Here is a 26,441-nt window from a genome sequence, read left to right as displayed (position 1 = left end):
CATTGTCATCTGGGCAGCACGGTGAAAAAGTGGTTAGCATGCCTCACAGTCAGGAGATCCGGGTTCAAATCGCTGTGGAACATGTTTTCTCTGTGCTTGTTTGGGTTTCCTCCCGCAGCCCAAAAACATGTATGTTAGATTAATTGGAGACACTAACTTGTCCATAGGTGTGAATGTTTGTATATGTGTGTCCTGCGATTAACTGGTGATCAGTACAGGGTATACCCCAGCCTTCTCGCTGCTAAAGTGAGTCACACCTGTGACCCTAATGAGGACAAGGAGATCTAGTCAAAGATAAAAATATTTGATTTTTTGAATGATTTATTTTTATTTTTTTAATCATTAAAAATAATAATTTAAGAAAAAAGTAGTATGAATTTTAGTAGCATAATGTTGAAATTAAAAGTATTTTGGGGGCTAATAACCCTGTTATTTATGTTGGGTAAATGGGCAAAAAGGTAATAGTATTCGTCAATTTCTGGGATAACTTAATAATTAAATCAATTATGATTATCAACCAGATAACTCTTAATCTTAAATGTTATGATTCTAAGATGGATGTACTTTACTCCCTGATTTAAGAAAAAGGAAAGTACTGTGCCTTTCATTGCAGTCCAGCGGCTGGCGGCTCCCTCTTGGCTCACGTTAACACGTCACCAGTATAGCCGAAGTCCTCCAAGTGATTGACAGCCGTTTGGCCAATCAGTGCTTGGACTCATTCCCTATAGGCGTGACGCAAAGCGACGAAACCCAATCACAGGCCGCGATCTTGGGAGGGGCCGGTTTGTTGACAGGAAGTGTGTGGAGCAGAAGCAGTACAGCCTTTCAGATAACAGTTGATCCTGAAAAATAAGTCTTCTCCGGCTGTGTGTGGACTCAAAGTATGCGTTTTAAGACCGAGGCAAGGCAAAGATGCAATGGCGGTCACTAGTAGTCGGTCTGGTGGTGCTGCGGCTATCTGTTAGCTGTGTGCTGTGGCTCGCCGTCGGGCTGGAGCAGAGCGTTAGCTTGGACGTCATCCGCCCGAAAGCAGAGCGCCTGTCCGGGGATGAGGGGACCACCGGCAACACATGTGCGAGGGTCAAAGGAGAGCCCCCCAAAAGATCCTACCTGAGCTTCTTTGACGGCCACAAGGACGACTACGTCCGGAGATACAGCTCCTTCTCGGACGCGCTTAAAGAAGCAATGAAAGAAAAGGCCAAAGGCATGTTCTACTTCGGTTATGATAATTACATGAAATATGCTTTCCCCAAGGACGAGCTCAACCCAATTGACTGTGAAGGGAGGGGTCCGGACGTGCAGAACCCGTAAGTGATTTAATAACTGTATAACTAATACTTGTATCTGAACAAGAAACTGAGAAGTACTTCTTGGAAAGAATCGAAAATACAACCTAACTGCAACCACAGTGGCTCTCACATGTCACATTTTCTTTTACATTAGAAATAAATCACAAATTAGTCAACCATTTTATTCCCGTATATCTTCTAAAGGGACAATACTACAGAAAGTAACCTTGGGCATACTTGAGAGTAGTCCGTGTCCAGCTTGTATAGCAGTCCAGATTTACTATCCACTGAAAATGTGTCAACACACAACCATTATTGTCTAAATAGCTGGCAACACAAGTGCCTACAGTCAAACATGGTGGTGGTAGCGTCATGGCCTGGGGCTGCATGAGTGCTGCTGGCACTGGGTGAGCTCAGGTTCACCGAGGGTTACATGAATCTCGACGTGACATTCTGACGTAGAGCATGTCAAAATGCGTGGAACAAGTCGCATGGTGTTTTGGAAAGTTGCACTGCCTTAATCTTCTTGGGCATGGAATTGACCAGAGCTCTGTGCTGGTTGTTCAAGGAATCCTCTTTACAGACTTGGTATTGTCTGAATATTGACCAAAAATACTCTGAAGTTGACATTATGAGTCAATGCAGATTGCATATACACTTCCTTGATTGACTTGTGTGTTTACGTTTAATGAGGCGTAACGTTTTGTGGGAGTTGGGTTAAAGTACATGTTTTGGATGCAGAAAAATGCGTTTGGTGCATAATGAGGCGTCATACTTCGGGAATCACGACATTTGAAACTAAGTTCCACTGTTGTGTGTTATTTATTTCATTGTCTTTGTCACAAACTTTTCATGTGACAAACTGACGATGCACAAACGAGCTGAAATTGACATCGGATGGTGTTTGATACAAAACAGGCACCAAGAAAGTAATCCAACATGTAGCACATGACACACAGCTAGCGAGTGCACGCCCCGCCTCTCCCCACTGGGACAAAGAGACTGAATGACTGAATGACTGATTCACTCACGCCGTTCATTCTGCTATAGAACCAACGCGCTAAGGTGTGACTGAACCATCTTGTCATCCAGCCTGTTTGGTAGACAAAGAGGAGGAACACAAACATGGATGCACATGTCAATATATCGAGGCCTGCAAAATTATTGAGTTTGTTTTTATTTATTGTGCGGTTAATTGATTTATTGATTATCGTTCCGGGCCTAGTCAGAGTATTTTTGAAAATCGTCATGCGTCATGGCCAATTACGCAAATTAGACAATGACATCCCGTACCCGTATCCAATTCTTGCTTGTCCTTATTTGTGCTTCTTGTGCAACGTCCTTGCGCTTGACTTTCAGATCAAACGTGAACATAAATGACGTCCTGGGGAACTACTCTTTAACGCTCATCGACTCCTTAGACACCCTGCTGGTAAGTCATAAAAGTACACGCTAGACTCCAAAACAGGACCTTCAGTGATACTTTCTGACTTCCAGACCTCATTACTTCCTAGGTGCTTGGCAACGTGACAGAGTTCCAGAGTGCTGTCAAATTGGTGATTGACACTGTGTCCTTTGACAAGGACTCCACTGTGCAGGTTTTTGAGGCAAACATCAGGTAACCGCTCCAAGGGGCGAAACCAAATACATTAATCCATCGTTTATGGCGGTTAATTGGTTCCTGACCCGACTGTGATGAGTGAATTTCCGTCAAATAGGATTCCTTATTTATAAATGGAATATTTTTGCGGTTAGAGCACGGTATACCTTCTTAATACAGTTTTTAAGATAATTAGAGCCCTCTAGATATAAAATAACCCTATAGTCACCGTTACGCTCATATTACCAAGCCCTGTCAGTCCTTACCAGCTAATGGCAATGGTGATTGTTGTTGGTTATGTTTGATGAAGGATCTTAGGAAGCCTTATCTCAGCTCACATTCTGCTCACGGACACCAAACATCCTTTCGGGAGGGTGGGCTTGGAGGGCTACGACAACCAGCTGCTTCACTTGGCTCACGACCTGGCCGTGCGTCTGCTGCCGGCCTTTGAGAACACCAGCACAGGCATCCCTTACCCCAGGGTGAGTTCAATTTCAAGTGCTCATGACACCAAAGGAAGTTTGCAAAAAACAAAATGAAAGCACTCACTTAATAAAACATTTGTTGTCTTACTGCTGTCACTGATAAGTAAACTGTGAAATCGGAGTGAAATGAAGACACGATTTGGATACACCCCCCAGCGAGGCAGCGTTGGGCATCGGTTGCTGGACTGGTCAGGATCCAAAGCGTTGCTGATTTATGGGTCTTCCATATTTTTTTTTTGTTGAAGGTGAACCTAAAGACCGGAGTCCCGTCCGGGAGCATCAACGAGACGTGCACCGCAGGAGCGGGGTCTCTGCTTGTGGAGTTTGGGATCCTGAGCCGCTTGACTGGAGATTTCACTTTCGAGTTGGTCGCTCGGCGAGCTGTCAGATCGCTTTGGAAGCTGAGGAGCAATCAGACGGGACTGCTGGGTAAAGTCATTTTGTCCTTTTTTACAGCGCCGTCAAATGGTGTCAACCCGTTGTGTTGATTGACGCAAGAGTGCTGTCATGGCTTGTTTCCATGGCAACAAGCTTTGGAAGCTTCAAAGTTCACGCTCATAAAAACAACACTGAAACAAAACAGCTTTCATTCTGACGTTTTCACTCACCAGGCAACATCGTCAACATCCAAACCGGCCAGTGGGTGGGCCAGCAGAGCGGCCTCGGCGCCGGCATGGACTCCTTCTACGAGTATCTCCTCAAGTCGTACATCCTTTTCGGAGAGAAGGACGACTACGTGATGTTCCAGGCTGCTTACGCCAGCATACAGAACCACCTGAGAAGAGGGTCAGTCCAAGTGACGCCCCCTAAACGAGCATTCACTTGCAACTTGAACTTTGGCGATGTTTCAGGCGGGAGTCGTGCAACGAAGGAGAAGGCGACCCGCCCATGTACGTCAACGTGAACATGATGAGCGGCGAGATCATGAACACTTGGATAGATTCCCTGCAGGCTTTCTTTCCTGGGCTGCAGGTCAGCTCGAGCGCCCGCACCGGCTAAAAAAAAAAAAAAAAGCGTGCAAAATCCGTTCATCACCCCTGTCTCTTTTGTTTGGTGTTTGAAGGTTTTAAACGGCGACGTAGAGAATGCCATTTGCCTTCACGCCTTCTACTACGCCATCTGGAAGCGCTTCGGAGCTTTACCAGAGAGGTACAACTGGCAGCGGAAGGCGCCGGATGTCCTTTTTTACCCGCTGAGACCTGAGCTGGCCGAGTCCACCTATCTGCTCTACCAGGTACGACAAGTCACCTCTCTCAGGTGGAAGCCATATTTGACCACTTCTGTCATTTAGGACACCCCACTGGTTTCCACTGATTCCACGTGCCAATACGTCATCAATATATACTCAATAAATGTGGTCCCCACTCAAATACTGTAGATGTCGTGTCTCAACCCAAACAGATGCCTCATTTTCTTGCCTCCATGACAATAAATAGATGGTCATTTCCATACTTTTAATACTGATACTTGCAATAAGCCATCCCAAGTCATAGAAGGACTAAACAGTTAAATAGTCTCTCTGTCTACTGCAATATATCACTTTAATAAGCTACCATTCTTTATTTCCAGTAAGAAATTGCAAAAAACAAAATATATTTAACAAAATTATAAAAATGAATTTCTCTCAACCTCTGTTGTAATAAAAAAATTATAAAAATATATAATGTTATTACTAATATTCATTTGGGGGGAGGGATTATTTAAAAAATGTTTAAAATTAGTCTAAAAATCTATTTAAATCTATTTAAATCTATTTATCTATAAAAATCTATTTTTTAAGGTAAAGGCCTCACTCCTAACCTCCCCTTCATTTGTTTACTTCTACAGGCAACCAAGAATCCTTTCTACTTGCACGTTGGTATGGATATTATCCAGAGCCTTGAAAAAAACACCAAAGTCAGGTAAAAGCCCGTATTTGTTGGCCGTGGCTGTGTTTCCGCCCTTCTCGTGCCGTAGCGTTGACGTGAGCTGTGCTATTTCCAGATGCGGGTACGCCACCCTCCATCACGTCGTGCACAAATCCAAAGAGGATCGCATGGAGAGTTTCTTCCTCAGCGAGACCTGCAAGTACCTTTTCCTGGTAGGATCTGCATCACATCTCACGGGGACATAATAAAGCCACTTTTACGTCTTGACTTCTTTTTTTTGTTTTTTTTTTTCCGTTGCAGCTCTTTGACGAGAACAACCCGCTTCACAAATCGGGCAACAAGTACATCTTCACCACGGAGGGGCACCTTATACCCGTCGACAAGCGCTTCCGGGAGAAACGATGGGAGGACAGGGGTCCGTACCAAGACAAAAAAGCGCCCGTGGAGACGCCGATCAGCGAGGGGCAGCCCGCCCGGAACACCAGCAATGTAAGGACATAAGTATTTGGACGGTGACTGGCTTTTCATAAAAAACACCCCCCCAGTGTCACTCACTTTTCTCACTTTGCAACAAACCAACAAAACATTTTAAAGAGCTTAACACGTCCATTTTTAAAAATGAATGGAATTTAAATCATTAATTCATCCGTTTTCTATGCCGCTTAATCTGCTTAGTCACGGGGCTACACTGGAGCCTACCCCAGCTGACTTTGGGTGAGAGGTGGGGTACACCCTGGACTGGTTGCCAGCCAGGGTACACACACACACACACACACACACACACACATATATATGTATGTATGTATATATATATATATATATATATATGTGTGTATATATATGTGTGTTGTTTTTTTTAATATATTTTTTAACAAACGTTTGTACATTTTCAAAGGAGATAATAAGTATAATAAGGATATGGATATACGTACAGTATTATATGATTAAAGTAGGTCTGTCACAATAATCGATTAATCGAACGGTAAAAAAATATAAAAAATGATGTCGATCTTTTTCACCGCCCTCGATAAACTGACATGAGCACGCGTTCGTGTTTGTATACCTCGTTTCTCTTTCAGGCTGGATGACAAGAGGGTTCGCTCTGCAGCTGTCTGTGCACGTTGGTGCTGCACTGGAATGAACGAAGAGAGAGTGAACCCTCCTGTCGTGTCCTCCCCTCTTTGGCTAGCAGCGAATTGTCCTTGCGAGCCAGCATATGTTAACATGAATGGCGGCACAAAAGCAATTTTTCTAAGGCAAATGACAGATGCCCAGTGTGGGAATATTTCAGTTTTAAACCGATGAGCGCATGAACGCCGGCCAACTGAGATGCCGCATTTGTTGGAAAGTTGCGACGAGGAAGCTGGGGAATACGACCAACGTGCATGCACATCTAAAATGGAGGTAAAAGGAGCCTTCGCCCCGACAGTCAGTCAATGTCGCTCGCTACAATTGCGAAAGAAATGCAACTCTTCGGGAAATGTTACAAATGTTTGACAGACAGCACAAATTGCCTGGGAGAAAGTAGTGTATAACACGCACAACATGGCACAGGCAGCACTCCTCAACTGTATAACCCAGTGAAAGAAGGCCATCAGAAACATTATATTTCATATTTTATTTTCATTGAGGTTTTTTTTAAAATTTATGTTGTTTAATATACGATGTACTCTCATTATTATGCCACATAATTCATGAAAAAATGGTCTCAAAAATGTCAATAATAGATTATCCAAAATTTGTAGGACAATTATCGACTCAGCAAAATTTGCTATCATGACAGCCCTAGATTAAAGATAAATATTATAAATAATAATTATTAATAATAATGATAGTTGCTAAAAAAATCAATTAATAGAACAAAATAATTATTTGATGACATGATGTAATGGATATGCATCTTCAAATAAAATATATTTGAATTAAAACTTTAAAATGAATAATTAATTTCATTCTGGTGGGATTCCCGTGACGAGGAACGTAGTTCTGCATAGTTGCTGGCTCGTTTAAGTAAAGCCTCCCCCCCATCTTGATTGAAATGTATGCAGGAAAGGAAAAAGAGCATGAAACATCTCCAAGATCGCGTGCACTTAACTGCATCATTGAACACAAATGTCAGTATTAAAGACAAACATCATTTCTTCCTTTTTAAAAAAAATAATATAAAAATTCTTTCTTTGCTGACAGTGCATCAGGATCCCAGAGGCGCGGCGCTACACTCTGCCCCTGAAGAGCATCTACATGAGGCAGATTGATCACATGGTCGGGCTGCTCTGATAGCGTGCTGACGTTATGCACGCACGCACGCACGCACGCACTGTGAGTGCATTCACTGAGGATCCAGACTGACTTACGACACATGGACCATCTATTTCACTGGGTGACATTGTTATGTCGCTGTGTTTGGAAGTGTGTAAGTGTGTGTGTGTGTGTGTGTGTGTGTGTGTGTGTGTGTGTGTGTGTGTGTGTGTGTGTGAGTAAATGAGGACACCCGTGTTGTCCCGTATGTGGCGTTTAGTGCCTTGTGCTTTTATGGCACGGGTGTTATGGGAAGGACACCAGTGCACCGTGTGTAAGTTGGAAAGCGTGTTTCGGCACGTCCACCAGCAAACGCACAGCTCGTCACAAGAGAAAGAGAGCGGTCACTCTCGCTCTTTTAAAGTGCCTTTTTTAGCATCACGTCAGTAGGTCTTACGCTTTATTGCTCGAGTCCGTCCTTGTGTATGCACACTTGTTTACAACTGATTCAAGCCACCCATGTTGTTTTTTTAATTTCTTCCGGATGTTTTTTCCCCCCGATGAATGAATGGACTGATGTTGTGTTTTACTTGACGCAATTGCACATTGCATCTTCACACCTGCTAATCATCTCAGGGTTTAAAGCAAAAACAAATGAAAGAGCAGACAAGAACTAATGTGTTTAGAATAGTGATTGCCTGCAATGCCAGAAGGTCTTTTTTTAATTGCAAAGCTTGTGTGTTTATTTGATGATTAAACGTCTCTGCGCACTCTTGACCATTCTTGCTCCCCACCACCTTCTCTGTGTGAGCAATGGTCTCACCTTGGCCACCCCAATGAAAGTTTCGGACTCCGCCACTGCTTGCATGGGAAATGCTGCTCTAGCCGCTGGTTGTTTCCACTAGGGACCATCAGTAAATTACTATTGCGGTGAAGAGAGTTTGTAGAAAAAAAATAAAATCGCATATATTCAAAATCACACCACAAATTGATCTGTGCTCATGTCAAATGATTAGTCCTACCCTCAAGCTATTTTGCACGCTCATTTTATTCCAATTTTCTCTTTTATTGATTAGGTACCTGGCTCACAGAGGTTTGTTACAAAAGCCAACCAATATTGTTGGTCATCCTGTGGAACAAAAAAAGTAAATTCAGCCTTTTTTGTAATGCGTTGAAGAGCTATTTTCATAACCACATTTTTTTTAAAAAGTGATCGGTACCGGACCGGATCGGCAAGACTATAAAAAATCATATCAGATATCATCGGGACATCCATAGTTTAAATGTCAAATGATGTGTGCATTTTATAATAACAATAACAAATTAAATTTTACATAGCGCTTTTCAGAAAAAAAACGCAATTAAATTACATTGAATGCAGTTCTATTTATAATAAAGAGTAAGTCAAGTGTAAAAAAATAAATAAAAAGTGTTACTTACATTTGTATCCCACCTCCAAAAGCAAAAGCAAAACAATAATGTGATTTTTTTTTTTTTCATTGGGCCCAGAATTCCTGGCGACAGCTCTAGTATCTATCACGCTGAAAGCTACAGCGCCTCCTAGCCCAAAATTATTGAATTGTATTTTATTAAAAATTGTTAAAAATAATTGCATTTAATTCAATGTCTTTAATTTTACTTTTAATTTATGTCTCAGTTAAGTGAAACAAATAAATACAAATAAAAAGTGTTACTTAAACTTGTATCCTACCCCCAAATGTAAAAGTAAAAATTATGATTTCATTTTTAAGTATTTATTTATTTAATTTCATGTAAAAAAATGTACATTTAATTGAATGTCATTAATTTTTATTTTTAAATATTTGTATTTTATTTTTTATATTATTTATATTTTTTATTTGACATAACAATTACGTGTAATAAATAATTACGTGTAATAAATAAAAAAAAAAGTAATTGAAATTTGTATCCCACCTCTAAAAGTAATTATTTAATGTCATGAAATGTTCTAAAGTTGCATTGAATGGAATTTTATTCCAATACATTTTTAGCTCCTAAATTGTCATTTAATTGTGTCAAAGGCAGTTTTGATACACACTCTTGCAGGTGATGCAAGGAAGCCTTTTTGTATTGTTTATAAAAAAAAATAAAAACAAATAATAATCAAGGAAAAGTGGTGTGTTGTCTACAGAAGCTTTAATGGTTGAATGTTGAGTTTATACACTGAATACTTTCTTGGTTCATAATCATCATAATTAGTAATATCATCTAAGAAAGACACGACCAGCTTGTATTGTTGCATAGCCCTCCAAACACAGTAGAAACAATTCATAGCTGGACTAAAAAACAAAACAAACTCGCGTGTGAATTGTGCTGTTTAGTCTCTGTTGACCCTCGGTCTTCAGGGTCAGCGCTACAAGTTGTTGCAAATGATTGATGGGAGTCCTCGCTAGATGTTAGCTCACACAGAAACAGGCGGGTGTCATCACACGACCCTGCAAAAACAGGAAAGCACACTGATCATGTTCAACACCTTATAAGGAGGAAACATGTGATGATAACCATAGAACAGGACACAGGCCATATTATGACAAGGCGGTACAAGCGTGTCTGTCCTGGCTGCTCAGTGTAACGTACCTAACATAAGAATATGAGAAGAAGCTCTTTATGTGAAGAGACTTGCCTCCCGAGCACCACAATCAACAAAGTGACGGGGGAGTACCGTACATTTTTGGTTTTGACCTTTATTTTTATTTTTTTAAACTTTGAACTTCTTTTTACGCTTATATGACGAAAGTCACCCAATTTTTTTTTTCCCCAGCGATGGGAACAGAGGAAAAATGTGATGATAACCATAGAACAGGAAACTGAAGCTACTGCAATGTAAGAAAGTGGAACACATGTCTCTGTCCTGGCTGCTCAGTACAATATGTCTAAAGCAGGGGTGTCCGAAGTGCAGCCCGGGGGCTGTTTGTGACTCGTGGCTGATTTTTGTATTTAAAAAATACTATTAAACAAGAAAACAAACACAAAAAAAACCAACAGAAATGGAAAAAGAACAGTAATTGTACGAAATATTAAAATAAAGTCACAATATTAAGAGAACAAAAGTGCATAAAGTTGTAATAGTATGACAACAACGTTACATTTATGAACACATTTTAGAGTCATAATATTAGAAACAACAAAAAAATAATAACGTTGCATTTTTTTGGAAAATAAAGTTGGAAAAAACACTCTAATATTACAAAAACAAAAGGCAAAATATGAGAATCAAGTCAAAGAATTTTTTTTTATTTTATTTGAATTTATTTTTTTTATATTTTATTATTTGTTTGATTTTTTTCAATCATTTCATTTTCTTGTCTAAATAATTTTTAAATTGTATTATTATTTCTAAATTATTTTCTTTTCTTTTTTCATTTAATTTTATTTGTATTACTTATTTTTGTTTTTTTAAGTATTTTATTTTTTGAATAATTTATTTTTTAAATAAAATGTAATATTTAATTATTTAAAATGTTTATTTATTTATTTTTTTTTAACTAAATAAATAAATACATGAAAATAACAAAGTGTTACTTAAATTCGTATCCCACCTCCGAAAATAACTCTAACAATTTGTTTGGGTTTTTAAAGCTTTTTTTTTTTTTTTTTTTTTTTTTTTTACACGAGAAGGCTAAAGTCATGTAAAACGTTTTTTTGTGATGTCAGCGCCAGGAAAAGTGTGATGATAACCATAGAACAGGAAACCTATTGTGATGTAGGAAAGCGGTGCTTACAGGTTGGTATCTCAGCTTATTTTTAAGGTTTTAGTTTTTATGCCAATTTTGCATTTTCCACTTGCGTGAACGTGTGATGATGTCTTCATTCGGGGCTACCGCACGGCCGTCACATGACTACCAAGGCAGAGTATGGAGTTTTTATTGTTTTTCAAAGTTATTAGACAGCGGCTAACTTCTTTTTGCACGGTGAGGATGCTAGAAAATGCACGTTTCATAAATGTGCCGTTGACGGCGTAACGGGTGCGTTGACTTGTGGTGAAGTCCACTCACGTGCGGCAGCCTTCAGAAGAGGCCGCAGTCTTTCAGGTTTTCCTTGATGATGATGTCGGTGACGGCGTCAAACACAAACTTGACGTTCTCCGTGTCGGTGGCGCAGGTCATGTGCGAGTAGATCTCCTTGACGTCTCGGCGCATGTTCAGGTCCAAGAACTGCACTTTGATGTAGTTCCCCGCATCCTCGTAGGTGTTGGGGCCTGAAGGGAGAAGGAAAAGAACTCCATCACACGCCGGGGGACGCCGCGCAGGAGGGAAGCACCTCACCGTCGTAATCAGGGAAGCACATGCTCAGGTGTGCCTTCTTGATCTTCTCCACGAAGACGTCCTTCTTGTTGAGGAAGAGGACGATGGAGGTGGTGGCAAAGTAGCGATGGTTGCAGATGCTGTTGAACAAGTGCAGACTCTCGTGCATTCGGTTCTGAAAGAGCACAGAATGCTCTTGTTTCATCGTAGGACGCACCGAGACGTGCTAACATCTCAAGGATCAACGCCATATTTGCTTTTTCTTTGCATGGAACGTACGAGCACAAAACCCCAAACAGGCGGACTCTCGTCCCACTTCCATAAATGTGCCTTAAAACGTCACCAGTACAGTTTGTCACGTTTTTAGGGTGGCCACAGTTCGACCCTTGCTCTGATTCTTTCATTGTACATTAGATACCTAGCATTTTTACATTTTTTGTAAATATTTTACATATTGAAATATTGTTATATTGATTTATTGTTATATAGTTAGAATTAATATCATTAGCAACTTCACAATGGACACCAAAAGCCTCGCTAAGGTCATAGAAATGTCATGATAATATTGAAAAAAATGTAAACATAATAAAATATAAAAATAACAAATATGTCTATATTATAATATATATAATGTAATATTATAATATATTATATATCTATATTATATATAGTCTATATTAATCATGTATGTATACATACTGTTATATTTATTTATTTATATTATAGAATTTATATTAATAAATAATAATACATAAAATAAAAATAAAAACTAAATAATTAAAATGTTAATATAATCTAATCATTTAATTCTAAATATTTTTAAAAATAAAAATAAATGAAAATGCAATTAGAGATCTATACATAATATATCAATAAATAATGGCAAATACAAATCAAAAATTCACTTAAATCAACTTCAAATTTTTTGTTATTTTTAAATGTTAAAAAATATATTGCATATTTAAATATTTTAAAATCTTTTCTAGAATATTTTTCAATTCAACTCTGCAATGGACACCAAAAGCCTCATAAGGTCATAGAAACGTAATAATAATGTTGAACAAACCTTTAACATCATGAAATATAAAACATAACAAACATGTCTTATATACGTTACAACAAAGGAAGAGTTTATATTAATCATCTATTTATTTATATATTAAGTATTTATATAACATATTATTTTTATTAGGATTATGATTTTAAAAAAGCAAAACATCTAAGCAAAAGTAAAATAAAAATAAAAAATGAAAAACCTTAAATAAAATAAAATAAATGAATTAAATTGCAATAATTTTCTGGGTTTACATTTGGGAAACGGTAAGATTTCTATGATATAAAAGCGTTGATTCTCAAACTGCTTACAAGGCTGCTACTCTGGAGATTTTTTAAAAAATAATTACAATTTTAACATAATATAATAATAATTTTACATATTTTCTAAACTAAAAAAAATATATTGTAATTCTATAATATAAATAATATTAGAGACATATACAGTACATATGAAATAATTGTACAAATACAAATTTACTCACCAAAAAATTCACTTAAAGTCTAAAATGGCGCAAGAAGGTGATGACAACAGAAAAAAGTGATGATAACCATAGAAGTTAGTCCTGGCTGCTCAGCACAACATGTCGGCAGTAGAAGTAACACAATGAGCGCAGGTATATATTTTTTTAGGTGGTAATTGATTGGCTGCATGGATCCTTTCTGTGCACAAGCCCCGCCCCCTCCTGCATCTTTCCTAATGTGATCATTTGTCTGCCTCGTACCACTTCGTCATCCTCCACCAGCACCATGTCGTAGGCGCTCAAAGCGGCGATGAAGATGATGCAGGTCACGCCCTCGAAACAGTGGATCCACTTCTTCCTCTCCGACCTCTGACCCCCCACGTCGAACATCCTGCACGGAGGCCGAAAGTCAGAAGACGGAAGAAAAAAGCGCGGCTGATAAACGCTCCCGTCACCTGAAGTTGAGGTCTTTGAAGGAGAACTGCGTCTCGATGATGCCGGTGGTCTTCACCCTGGATCGCAGGACGTCCTGCTCGGTGGGGACGTAACCCGGCAGGATGAGACGCTCCAGGTCGTTCAGGTAGCTGAGACCACAACACAACACTCAAGAGGTGCTCTTCGCCGCTCTTCTTCACGCGTGGAAGCGTTCTTACTATCCGGCCGAGTCGTTGAGCTGGTACTCGGAGGCCCGGTCGAAACACGCCTGGATGCCCGAGTCCTTCCAGAGACGCAGGATGATGTCTGACAGCTCTTTGGGCATGGTGCCTTCCTCGATGGTGTCTGCAAGGTGCATCAGCTTCCTGGCGTCATCCTGTCAATGTCGGCATGCTACCGTCACAACACGTGTGCGTGCGTGTGTGTGTGTGTGTGCGTGCGTGCGCGTGTTACCTGCTGATCCGGGTGTCCATAGTTGATATTGAGCGTGGTCATGGCCTTCACGATGGCCATGATGGACTGCAGAGTGTTGCTGTAGATGATGGTGATGAACTCCAAGCATTCTTCAAGCGAGTAACCGTCTTTGTGGATAATTCTGTGCCAGGAAAGAAATAGAATGTTTGCGTCTTTGTCCCGACAGCCAAGCTTTCATTAAGTTTGTTCAAAAGGTACACCGGCTCTGCTGTCACTGGCAGACAGGAAGTACACACCATATAAGGCAATAACAAAACTGTCACTTCCACAACATATTTTATTATATTCTACTATTGGAAAGAACTTTTAGATCATTTTAAAAAGAAACACATTCATTACATTTGCCGGCCTCTAAACCTCTCTTTATTTTTCATTTCATCCATCTTTGATAGCATAAAACATTTTATGTTATATGCTTAATAGTAGCTGAGTAAATGCACATTTATCTATTATTATTATTATTATTAAATAAATTACTGTTATACTATTTGTACAATTTAAATAGGGAATGCAAAAAACCCCCGCGTGTTTTCTTTCAGCCAATCAAAAAAGTAGTAATAATAATAATAATAATAATTAATAAATAAATAAAATAAAATGATAATGATTTTAATGACAATAAAGATATAACGATAATAATCAGAATGAAAATAATAATAAAAAATGATAAAGTACAATTTAATAATACAAATAATAATAATGATAAAGTACAACTTGAAAATATGCAATATTAATTGCATGCTGACCTACACAAATTCTACATAATATATTACAATAAAATATACTAATAATAATAGTACTGAAGTCAAGCTTAAATAATTCATGTGGAAAAAGACTCAAAGGTGAATAATAATAATAATAATAATAATAATAATAATAATAAGAAGAAGAAGAAGAAGAATAACAATAAGAATAACAATAAGAATAAGAATAATGTAATTAAAAAAATAATTCTTATATATAAAATGACATTTAAACTAAAAGGCTCTTTGGAGGTAACATACTAGAACATTTCCAGGGAAAGCTTTCTTGTGTTTGTGTATGGGGGTGCATCACACTGACGGATGTTTCTAATAACACATGACGAGGCCAAATAAGGCCACTCAAACACTACAAGCAAACAGTAAACACATTATAGCATTAAGACGTCTTCTCTGACGGCCTCATGGCTTTAGTTTGCCTCGGTGTACCTCATGAAGCGACTTTATGTAAAAATGAAAAGTTCTTACTTCATCTGTTTGACAATTGTGCTTTTCCCTGATTCGCCAGCACCTAAATGACCAAAGATAAATACAACAAAAGATGAAAACATGTCTAAATGAGTGTTTAATAACGACCCGATGACATTCATCTATGCAGGATCCCCCCATGATGAGTCCTAATGCTTCTTATAGAAGTTCTAATCTGCTCCAAAGATGACCTACATTGTCTTCAGGATCAGACTGACAAGGCATAACAATACCTAATCACATCATTGGGGCTGTCAAAAATAGCAAAAGTAATTAACTAATAACTCATTTATTTCATGAATTAAATAGATACACAGAGCTGCTTGAAAGGCACGTGACAATGTTTAGCGTTATTACCGCATAAGCATCATGTCAAGCCATGCCTATGACTATACCTATGACTCTTTAATAACTATACTCTGAGTCAGAATATAGTTATTAAAGAGCGGCAGTCAGAATTTCTGACCTGAACACATCAACAGCAGTGCCATTCCAACACCATATATTTATCTCACAAACACATCTCGAGTCCTCCTCGGAACCACACTTCCTTGTTGTCGCTAGACTACCACGAGATGCATTCAGGGACACGCCGAAAATCCTAACGAAGTCTTTAATATGCGCCTATGTGTGGTCTAAATAAACAGAAATACAAAAAATCCCAGTAAGTAGATATTCTCATCACTCACTAACGTAACTCTTACTGCAAAAGTACACTTTTATGCATTTAAGTATGCTCGGAAATCGCAGAAAGTACATCGACACTCAAAACATTTCAATTCTACTTAAATTATGTTGTGTCTTTGAATGCAACCCATCATTGCTGAAAGTGTGACTCAAATGGTTTACTACTATGAAAGAAACTACTACTACTACTACTCCAAACTTCATTTGGAGCTCTTAATACACAAATAAATAAATATATAAATATATATTTATATATTTAGATATAAAATTACATATAAATTTATATATATATATATATATATATATATATATATATATATATATATATATACTGTATATATATTTATATATTTATATATAAAATTATTTATATATATATATATATATATATATATAGTGTCCTGTCATTTATCTTTCTGTTCATAAAATACTGTAAAAATGGGCATATTTCACACAAAGTTGCAAATGGTGATTAATCCTGATTAATCAATTAAAAAACTGTGATTAATTTGATTAAAATCTGTAATCATTTGACAGCCCTAATGATATATAATAATACAGCATGCTCTGACCCTAAGATAAACTCTCACCAAATTGACGGCATAAAGGATTTTGTACTTCTACTGTCAGTCAAACAAACATTTGTGGTAATCATTGTTATGATCTATGCCTCATGACTGTACTAGTGTGACTCCACAGAATTATGTATTATTTAAAAAAAGCCTTGTCATGTAATAAACCGTGCAACGATTGTGGACATTGAATGAAATGGATGGAATTCAATTATTCAATATTATTTAATGTTCAGAAAAATCAAAATAAGTCATTCATTTGTTCAATGTATAATTCATGTTACGTTTGAAGAATTGACTTCATATTTTACTGCCGTCCTTTTAGTTAAACACAAAAAAATGAAGTTGAGCTGAAACAAAGCATATTGGAAAAAAAAGACTTAAATTGAGTTGACATAAATCAATTTCATAATTTATTTTTTTATGTTAACACAAATTGTTTTCAATAAATGAACACATAAAAATACAACTTTATTTATTTATTTTCCAAACATTGTATTCCTTTTTTCCTCCTATTTTTTATTTCAAAAATGAAAAAAAAAAACAGGTTACAGTTAGGGCCATAACCCTATTATTGGACATGGCAATAATCCATTGCATTCACTTTTCGAGGAAGACATTTTGCGTGCTAGTTGTTGCATAAAATCGTCTAGTTCATGTCATTTTTTTGGAGAGAAAATGTTAAGGCCAGGAAACGATAGTAGTTTGTTACTATTGTTTATTATTACAAATATCAGCAGGGTATTTACAGTATACCAGTGGAGTATAATGGTAGTTTTTGTATTATGGTATATAGTTAGACCTTTTTCCGTGGGGTACATTTCTACTCAGGCTACAGTCAACAGTAAAAATGATATACGTATACGATGATATGAATGTGACTTTTACCTAAGAGCAGCAGCTTGACAGTCCTGGCGTCCTTGTCAGCGTCCTCCTTCAGTTTCTTCTCCAGCTCCCTGGAGCGCTTCTCCTCGGCGCTGGCTCCAGCCCCCATCCCGCTTGTCCCGCTTTGGGCCCTTCTGTCGCTTGAAAAGCCAAGTGGTCAGAAGAAGGTCCTGCAGCTGATGGCCTCCGACGTATGAGGCGCCTGCAGTCCTCACTGGGGAGAAGGTTGGCAGTATTTTCCTGACTTAGGAGAGGATTTCGGGGCATCCGCTGCCCACCTGACCAGGGATGACCAATGAGGTGCAAGGACAGGAGTGTTTTGGGGCAAGAGGGTCTACATGAGCGTCGACATGAGCGTCTACATGGCTGATCTAACCTTTAGGGAAACTTTGCTGTGCTCAGCGGAAGATGAACATCGGCTCAAGTGCTTATCTCCAAGCAGAGCTATGACAGCTTCATTGCTGAACCTGCTAACCCAAATATTCCTTGCATTGGTCCTCATGCACACCATAGAAGTACTGACAACATTTGCTGAAGAACTTATTTTAGTGCATCTTCATGCACACTAAATCATCAGCACATCAACAGCAACCAAATGAAGCTGTCAGGAAAAACAAGATTTCAATTTACATTGCATGAAAATGTCAATAAATGTGTAGTACATGTGATGTGTAGTACTCCAGACACAAGTACCTAAAGAGCTTTGCAGTTTCACCTCACAGATCTCATTGACCCTAATCTGAAGATGGTTAAGTATTCTAATCTACTCACTTTCAATTATGTGTTGCTGCTTGTGTGGGTGGGTGTGCACGTGCGTGTGCGTGAGTGTTACCAGGAGACCTAACTTTCATACTCACACCCTTCCATCCATCCATTTTCTATACCGCTTCTCCTCTTTAGGGTCGCGGGGGCATGCTGGAGCCCATCCCAGCTGACTTCGCACATGTTGTAGAAACACCAGCCATATTGTCGAGCCCTAAAAAGAAAACCAACTACAATTTAAAACCCTGGCACTAATTTGAAAGCCCAATTGGAACCCCTAGTTAGAAACCGTAACCCTAACATAAAACCCTAACCCACAATTTGAAACCGTAATAAACCGCCCTCAACCGCCACCCAAAACACATGGCACCCGACCCTTATGCTTAGGTCTACGGAGATCCCGTGTGGCTTCTTCGGGCTGGATAGAAGGGTACGGCCGTTAGTCGAACCTCGCCTACAGGAGGTGCGATGTGGTTTTCGTCCTGGCCGCGAAACACTGGACCAGCTCTACACCCTTGTGAGGGTACTGGAGGGTACTTGGGAGTTTGCCCAAACGGTCTACATGTGCTTTGTGGACTTGGAAAAGGCATTCAACCGTGTCCCTTGTGGTGTCCTGTTGGGGGTGCTCCGGGAGTACGGGATTGGTGGCGGGCTACTACGTGCCATTCGGTGCTTGTACGACCGGAGCAGGGGCCTGGTTGGCATTGTCAGCAGTAAGTCCAGCCTGTTTCCGGTGAACGTTGGCCTCCTCCAAGGCTGTTCATAATTTTCATGGACAGAATTTCTCGGTGCAGCCAAGGGGTCGAGGGAGTCCAGTGCGGGGACCTTAGGATCTCGTTTCGATGGTCTCATCAGCGTGACCTTCAGCGTTTACCGGGGCGGTTTACATCTGAGTGTGAAGCTTCTGGGATGAGACTCAGCACCTCCAAATCTGAGGCCAAGGTTCTCAGTCGGAAAAGGTTGGACTGCTCCTGCCGAGTTGGGAATGAGGTCCCACCCCAGGTGGGGGAGTTCAAGTATCTCGGTCTTGTTCACGAGTGAGGGAAGGTTGGAGCGTGAGGTCGATAGGTGGATCAGCGCAGCGTCTGCAGTAACGTGGTCGCTATACCGGACCGTCATCCTAATTTGAAACCCTATTTTGATAGTCTAAACCTAATTTGAAACTCAAATTGGCAACAATAACCCCCAATTTCAAATCCTGATGTGAAACCCTCAACTAAAACCCACATTTAAAACCTTAACCCTAACTTGACCCTCACCCTAACCTAACTCTTGCACAGACAAATCCTAACCTTAAATTTAGCAAAATATCAAAGAAAGCAAGTTTTTGTTCTTATAAAATATAAACTTTCATTTATTAGTCAGCAACATTGATGGGGAAGAAAGTGTCATCATCATCATCATCATTCTTGACTTTTCAACAACAATCCACAGGCAAGTCTGACAAACACAGGAAATAAAAGCCCGAGGAAATATTTTCAAAATACAATCTGGGCGACAACCTGCCCTCTTTAAAAAAAACTTAGCTCATAGTTCTTTTTTTTTTTCTTTTACTTTTCTTATTTCTTACTATATTCCCACAATGAGAAAGACATTCACTGACATCCACAGGAACAAAGCCGCTTCTAGACAATTACCACACACAGACTGTACATACACTGTATATACATACTGTACATACACTGTATATACCTGTACATACTGTACATGCACTGTATATACATACTGTACATACACTGTATATACATACTGTACATACACTGTATATACCTGTACATACTGTACATGCACTGTATATACATACTGTACATGCACTGTATATACATACAGTACATACACTGTATATACATACTGTACATACACTGTATATACAGACTGTAAATGCACTGTATATACATACTGTACATGCACTGTATATACATACTATACATACACAGTATATACATACTGTACATGCACTTTATATATATACTGTACATGCACTGTATATACATACTGTACATACACTGTATATACCTGTACATACTGTACATGCACTGTATATACATACTGTACATGCACTGTATATACATACTGTACATACACTGTATATACCTGTACATACTGTACATGCACTGTATATACATACAGTACATACACTGTATATACAGTACATACTGTACATACACTGTATATACCTGTACATACTGTACATGCACTGTATATACATACAGTACATACACTGTATATACAGACTGTAAATGCACTGTATATACATACTGTACATGCACTGTATATACATACTGTACATACACGGTATATACATACTGTAAATGCACTGTATATACATACTGTACATACACGGTATATACATACTGTAAATGCACTGTATATACATACTGTACATGCACTGTATATACATACTATACATACACTGTATATACCTGTACATACTATACATACACAGTATATACATACTGTAAATGCACTGTATATACATACTGTACATGCACTGTATATACATACTGTACATACACTGTACATACATACTGTACATACACTGTATATACCTGTACATACTGTACATGCATTGTATATGCAGTGCGTACATATACAGTACTGTACATGCACTGTATATACACTGTACACACAGACTGTACATGCACTGTATATACCTGTACATACTGTACATGCATTGTATATGCACTGTATACACATATACATACACTGTATGTATATGTATATATATACATATATATATATATGTATATATATACATATATATATACACACACATATGTATATATATACACATATATATGTTTATATATACATATATATGTTTAAATATACATATATATGTATATATATACATATATATGTATATATATACATATATATGTATATACATATACATATATATGTATATATATACATATATATGTATATACATATACATATATATGTATATACATATACATATATATGTATATACATATACATATATATACATACATACATATATATATGTATATATTGTACATACACTGTACACAGTGTTCCCTCGTTTATCGTGGGGGATAGGTTCCCAAAATAGCCCGCAATAAGTGAAATCCGCCAAGTGGCCAACTTCATTTTTTTACAATGAATATATATGCTTTAAGGCTGTAAAGCCCTCACAATACACTTTCTACACTTTTCTCAGACAGGCAATAACATTTTCTCACATTTCTCTCTTGTATAAACACAAAAAAAAGTTCAAACCTTTGTTTGAAATTGAATGATTAACCGTAATGATCAACACAAGAAATTGATAAGTCACTCACGCATATTTCACTCCTGTGTCTATGCCTTTTCGTCCTGGCGCCGCTTTGCTGTACCGTAGCGTTTTTGTATCCTTGTTAAAACATATTGCTGCAGACCAACCGAAGATTCATTTACAAGCTAGCAAGCAAGCTAACGATGACACAGATAACACAGGAGACAGGGCAGGATTGCACAAAGTACATTGTTTGACAAAAGGTCTACAGCCAATCAGGACGCAGAAAACAGTGGGCGGCGCAGACGGATGAGAGAGGGAAGCAATAGACATTCAACTCCCCACAATGCAATTTCTTAAAGGGCCAGACTCGGCCTGTAACAGCGTTCATATGCTGTAATACAGTAAAAGTACTAAAAAATCAGTGAAACAGCGAATCCGCCAAAGGTGAACCACGATAGAGCAAGGGAACACTGTATACATACTGTACATACACCATATATACACTGTACATGCTTTGTATATACAGTGTACATGCACTGTACATACATTGTACATGCCATGCACCATAAAGAGACACCACAGACCTGTTGCTGCGCATCAAATAGTGGTTGTGTTTGTAGCTAGTATTTTTAACTAATGGCCGTTAAAAGTGGTTGCAATTTGTGTTTCTAACTTGTGCTTGTAATTACTTGTTACAAGTATTACCAGGGTTGTAACCTGCGTTTCTGACTGGTGGCTGTTACTAGTAGTAAGTCTGGTTGTAACTAGTGGCTGTCATACGTGGTTAGCAGGGTTGTAACAAGTGGTTGTAGCTTTGTATAGTTTGTACTTGAAGGTACATGAATGAATTCCTGCAGATGATGATAATTGTCAGTGTCCATGAGCAAACTATGTTGACCTGATGAAAGCAAAGTGTCAAACTTGCAGGAATGCAGAGTTGAAGGTAAAAAGTGTGTGAGCAATGAGTATAAAAATGTACCACCCTCACTTTGGTGAACATATTGCATGGACAAAAGTACTGGACCTAATGGAAGAGGAAAATCAAAGTACTAAAATCTGCAGCACGAGTGTCATTTGATAACGTCAGTGGCTCCCCCTAGGGGTTGTGTTCAAAATGGTTTGGAAGACATGCTACCATACATGTAATACTGATATCCTCAAAGTTTTATAAACATTAGACACATGCTCAATGACTTATGGACAATTATTGGAAAAGTCCTCACCCACATTTTGCATGGTGGCGGCCATGTTTTTCAACCAATCATTTTCCACACGTCTTTGACAGTCCGTAAGGTGTGTACTAGCGATAGATATCTTTTTTTTTTTTTTTTTTTTAAACCCATACCGTTTCAGGTGGCTGATAAGGTGTTTTGTGTGCTGGATGTTTCCCGCCCTCTTTGCAGGGCATTTGGTACAGATAGCACGCAAAATGTCTTCCTCGAAGAGTGAATGTATGTTTACAAGTAAGCTCAGGGGAAGTTACGACAGGCCGTAAACTTCACAGGCAGGAGAAAAAAGGAACGCTGGATTTGCTCACATGCACAGTACGGGTAATCTCGCCTCATTGGAGCGTTTTTTTTAAATTATCTTTCCAAATGATGTTATCTGAGCTATTTTTTAATGTTATTGGATTTATCAGACGTCATAATTCCCCTAGTGTGTACTGAATTTCGTGGTGAATCATCTAAACAACCCCAAAGTTATAAAACGCTGTTTTGCTGTGAGAAATTTCAAATCCAACTGAATTATTATGTGGTTTAATAACAGCGCCACCGTGTGGTGTATTTGTCAGGAAAATAATAGCACAGGCAGCACAGCAGGGGTGCGTGCTTTGGCAAATGTTCACCCTTATATGTGCAGCGGTTCAGGAGTAGAAGAGTTTACACAAACAAATACAAACCGTCATAAGAAAAAAGGGGCCCTGTCAGATGACAGGTCTTGTTTACCCCAGGGCTAAACGAATAAAAGAGGCGGGCCTATTTCCTCAATGAAAAGGAGCATTATGGCAAGAGAAGGTGCTTTGCATGTAATGTTTTCAAATATAGCTGCCTGCTGGAATCTGCCTTTGTGTTCCTAAATTCCCCCTCAATAAAACAAGGATGACACGTTGTTAATAAAGACACCATGTAGATTGATACGTTATTCACATAGAAAAACAGTTGGCAGCCGATGTTTGTGGAAGGACATAGGCATGGGAAGGCAGTCTCGTCTGCCGTCTTTCAACAGCTTCTAGCTTGGAGTCCAATAATCCAACACGGTCCGAGTCCTGGTCCGTGTGTGGAGGCTCCCACCAGTCTTTGTTTGAAACACCAAACAGAATAAAAAGATATTCTCAACATAATGCACATAAACAGTAACGCTAATATTTGCACAGATTTAGCTATTCACAAAAAACCTTTTCTAGAGAGGTACAAAGAAGTACTTTTTACAAGCTACAATAAATATTGTGTTTCTTGCAACACAGGAACTGTCTTGGTGCTGTGTCGGGGGAGGTGTTCCACAAGTTGGTTGCTCCAGCGCCTCATGTCTCCGCCGGGGTCGTCTCCTCGTCGTGATGTCGGCGGTTGCGAGGCTTCTTCTGCTCCTTCAGCTCCTTCAAGCTTTTGGCTTTGACATCCGCCAGGCTGCCGTCGCCGAGCTGCCAGTAGTCCTGGCAGTACTGGTTGATGAGGCCCATCTCCGGCTGGCTCAGGATGGTCAGCAGGTCTTTGTACTGGCCGGCGCTCGGCGTCCAGGCGCTGGACTGCAGCGGGGCCAGGCCGGGGACACCCGTGTCCACCAGGACATTGTTGACGGTGCGGCTGGAGAGGACCACCAGCTGCAGTTTGACCAGCGTGTGCTTGAAGTTCTTCTCCGTGGAGGTGCACTGGTAGATGCCGCTGTCGGACGGCTGCAGGGAGCGGATCAGGAGGCCTTGGTCTGTCTTCAGGATGCGGCCCTCGCAGCGAATCTGCGAGGAGGACACACTCAGTTCATCATTTTAACGGCCACAGTCGACTACAAAATCTCCTTTGTTAACTCTGCATGATGATGCTATAATAAGATTTGCTCTTATTCTGCTAACAAAAATAACGTACAATGTTAAATCATTTCAATTTTTTTGAGAAAGTCACAAAAGTAGAAAAATATTAAAACTATTAAATGACTAATTTTCAAAATTCATATAATTAGAAATATGATGAACATATCTTAAGTCTTTGTATGTCAATGTGGTGATTAAAAAATGATGTATGTATATATAAGAATATATATTAAGTAGGGGTGCACAATAATTACAAATAATTATGACGTCATACCGATAAATCCAATAACATTAAAAATAGCTCAGATAATTTTAATAATTTAAAAAAGTGCTCCTTTTTTCCCTGCCTGCGATGTTAACGATCTGTCGTAACTTCCCCTGAGCTCACTTGTAAACAAACATTCACTGTCTGAGGAAGACATTTCGTGTGCTAGCTGTACCAAATGCGCCGCGATGAGGGTGAAAAAAACCCATTGAGCACACAAAAAATCTTATCAGCCACCTGAAACGGCAGCGCTGTGGCGTTAGAAAAGTGCAAAAGGTTTGCCAGAGACCTCCATGGCGTCACACCGGCTGCTTGGAGCGTGTGCCCGAATACAGTGCACCTTGCTGGGCCACAGCAGGTGGCTCCCTCCGCTCCACACTCTGGTTCTCCTGATAGTAGTGATGTGGTAGTAGTAATGTCATGATATTTGATTAGGACACATCAACAAGTACAGTTGGTCAAATCCTAATTTGTTCCAATCCTTCTTACTTCCAGGTGTGCACAAACTACACTTAAATCTACATTTAAAAAGTACGTACTGTCGATACATGCATATATGTACCACTTCACACTATTTGGGCCAAACAGCAATTTACGCAAATTTTCTTTTTCTTTTCGTTGACAAAAATGTAATCTTGAGCCAGACTGAACAGTTTTTCAGCTAACATCTGCTTTATGGTGTTGACTATGAGGTGTACCTCATGGAGCGTCTTTTTTACAAGTTGTAATAAACCTCTACCGGGGAAAGCTGTCAGCGTCTTGGCTCACCTCCTTCCTCCTGTCGCTGTTCTCTTTCTGAAGATGCCACTTGAGAGAAACATGGGGGGACCTGGCCTGGCACTCCAAAAACGCTGTGCTGCCCTCTACGCCGTACTGAACTGTCTCCACAGTATTCTTATTGGCTATAAAACACCCAAACATTTACTACAGTAGACATACATTTATACAATCTAAAGAATAACGTCAGCTATCGTTAATAGCATGTGCAGGTGTTGCTGGGTTTGGTACATACTGTAGATAGTAGCTAGTGTATGTGGAGGTGTGTAGTATGTGCAGGTGCATTAGCAAGTGTGTGTGCATGCGTATTATCTGGTGTACGAGAAGGCGTATTCACGTGCATTAGGAAGTGTATGTACAAGTATGTATAGGAGTATTACATGAATGTAATGTATGAATGTGTACAGTATGTGTAGGCGTAGTGTATACAAAGGTGTATAAGTATGTGTTAGTGTATTGCAAAGTATATGAATGTGTATAGTATGTGTAAGTGTACAAAAATGTGCATTAGGGAAGTTTGTGCCCAGGTATGCATTAGTGTAGCAAATATATATTGGACATATAGGTACTGTATATTACAACGGGTACGTGCAGATGTATTGTACATAATGGTACATTAGGGGGTGCATGTGGGGGGGATTATACATGAAGGTATATTAGGAAGGGGTGTTAACAATGCAAAGGTATACATACGTGTAAGGAGAGATCATGCAGAGGTGTGCAGTATGTACGTGTGTACCTCCAGACAGATGCTCACCATTAGAGTTGTAGCCTCTGCACTGACGGATGGGGTTGCCGTACTTGACATCCTGACGACGGCTGCGTCTAAA

General features: G+C 39.1%; 3 protein-coding genes across 4 annotated transcripts in view; 1 reads left to right on the top strand and 2 right to left on the bottom strand.

The window, feature by feature from the left end:
- The first annotated feature begins 785 nt into the window (after nucleotides 1–785).
- Nucleotides 786–9,228, top strand: edem1 (ER degradation enhancer, mannosidase alpha-like 1). Its single transcript, XM_054783623.1, has 12 exons — nucleotides 786–1,307; nucleotides 2,649–2,721; nucleotides 2,804–2,907; nucleotides 3,200–3,371; nucleotides 3,620–3,803; nucleotides 3,986–4,160; nucleotides 4,226–4,346; nucleotides 4,438–4,608; nucleotides 5,202–5,275; nucleotides 5,358–5,454; nucleotides 5,543–5,731; nucleotides 7,430–9,228. Exons 1-12 carry the CDS (start codon nucleotides 913–915, stop codon nucleotides 7,517–7,519), a joined length of 1,845 nt encoding a protein of 614 aa, XP_054639598.1. The 5' UTR covers nucleotides 786–912; the 3' UTR covers nucleotides 7,520–9,228.
- A 392-nt stretch (nucleotides 9,229–9,620) lies between these two features.
- gnat1 (guanine nucleotide binding protein (G protein), alpha transducing activity polypeptide 1) lies at nucleotides 9,621–17,824 on the bottom strand. Its single transcript, XM_054783624.1, has 9 exons — nucleotides 17,548–17,824; nucleotides 15,401–15,443; nucleotides 14,151–14,292; nucleotides 13,916–14,073; nucleotides 13,718–13,846; nucleotides 13,524–13,653; nucleotides 11,767–11,920; nucleotides 11,497–11,699; nucleotides 9,621–9,936 (listed from the first exon to the last, which is right to left on the bottom strand). Exons 1-8 carry the CDS (start codon nucleotides 17,651–17,653, stop codon nucleotides 11,509–11,511), a joined length of 1,053 nt encoding a protein of 350 aa, XP_054639599.1. The 5' UTR covers nucleotides 17,654–17,824; the 3' UTR covers nucleotides 9,621–9,936; nucleotides 11,497–11,508.
- Nucleotides 17,825–23,851: 6,027 nt separating this feature from the next.
- Nucleotides 23,852–26,441, bottom strand: part of sema3fa (sema domain, immunoglobulin domain (Ig), short basic domain, secreted, (semaphorin) 3Fa) — a 67,184-nt gene continuing 64,594 nt past the window's right edge. For both annotated transcript variants that reach the window (XM_054783621.1, XM_054783622.1), the window contains 3 exons: nucleotides 26,369–26,436; nucleotides 25,603–25,736; nucleotides 23,852–24,497 (listed from right to left, as the gene is read on the bottom strand). In XM_054783621.1, the coding sequence (XP_054639596.1) occupies nucleotides 24,069–24,497; nucleotides 25,603–25,736; nucleotides 26,369–26,436 (631 nt within the window). In that variant the 3' untranslated portion in view covers nucleotides 23,852–24,068. The remainder of the gene's footprint in view (nucleotides 24,498–25,602; nucleotides 25,737–26,368; nucleotides 26,437–26,441) is intronic.

This window comes from Dunckerocampus dactyliophorus, chromosome 8 (assembly GCF_027744805.1).
Source record: "Dunckerocampus dactyliophorus isolate RoL2022-P2 chromosome 8, RoL_Ddac_1.1, whole genome shotgun sequence".
Lineage (NCBI taxonomy): Eukaryota > Metazoa > Chordata > Actinopteri > Syngnathiformes > Syngnathidae > Dunckerocampus > Dunckerocampus dactyliophorus.
Note: the sequence above shows the minus strand (reverse complement) of the source record. Positions and strands in the feature narration are given on the sequence as shown.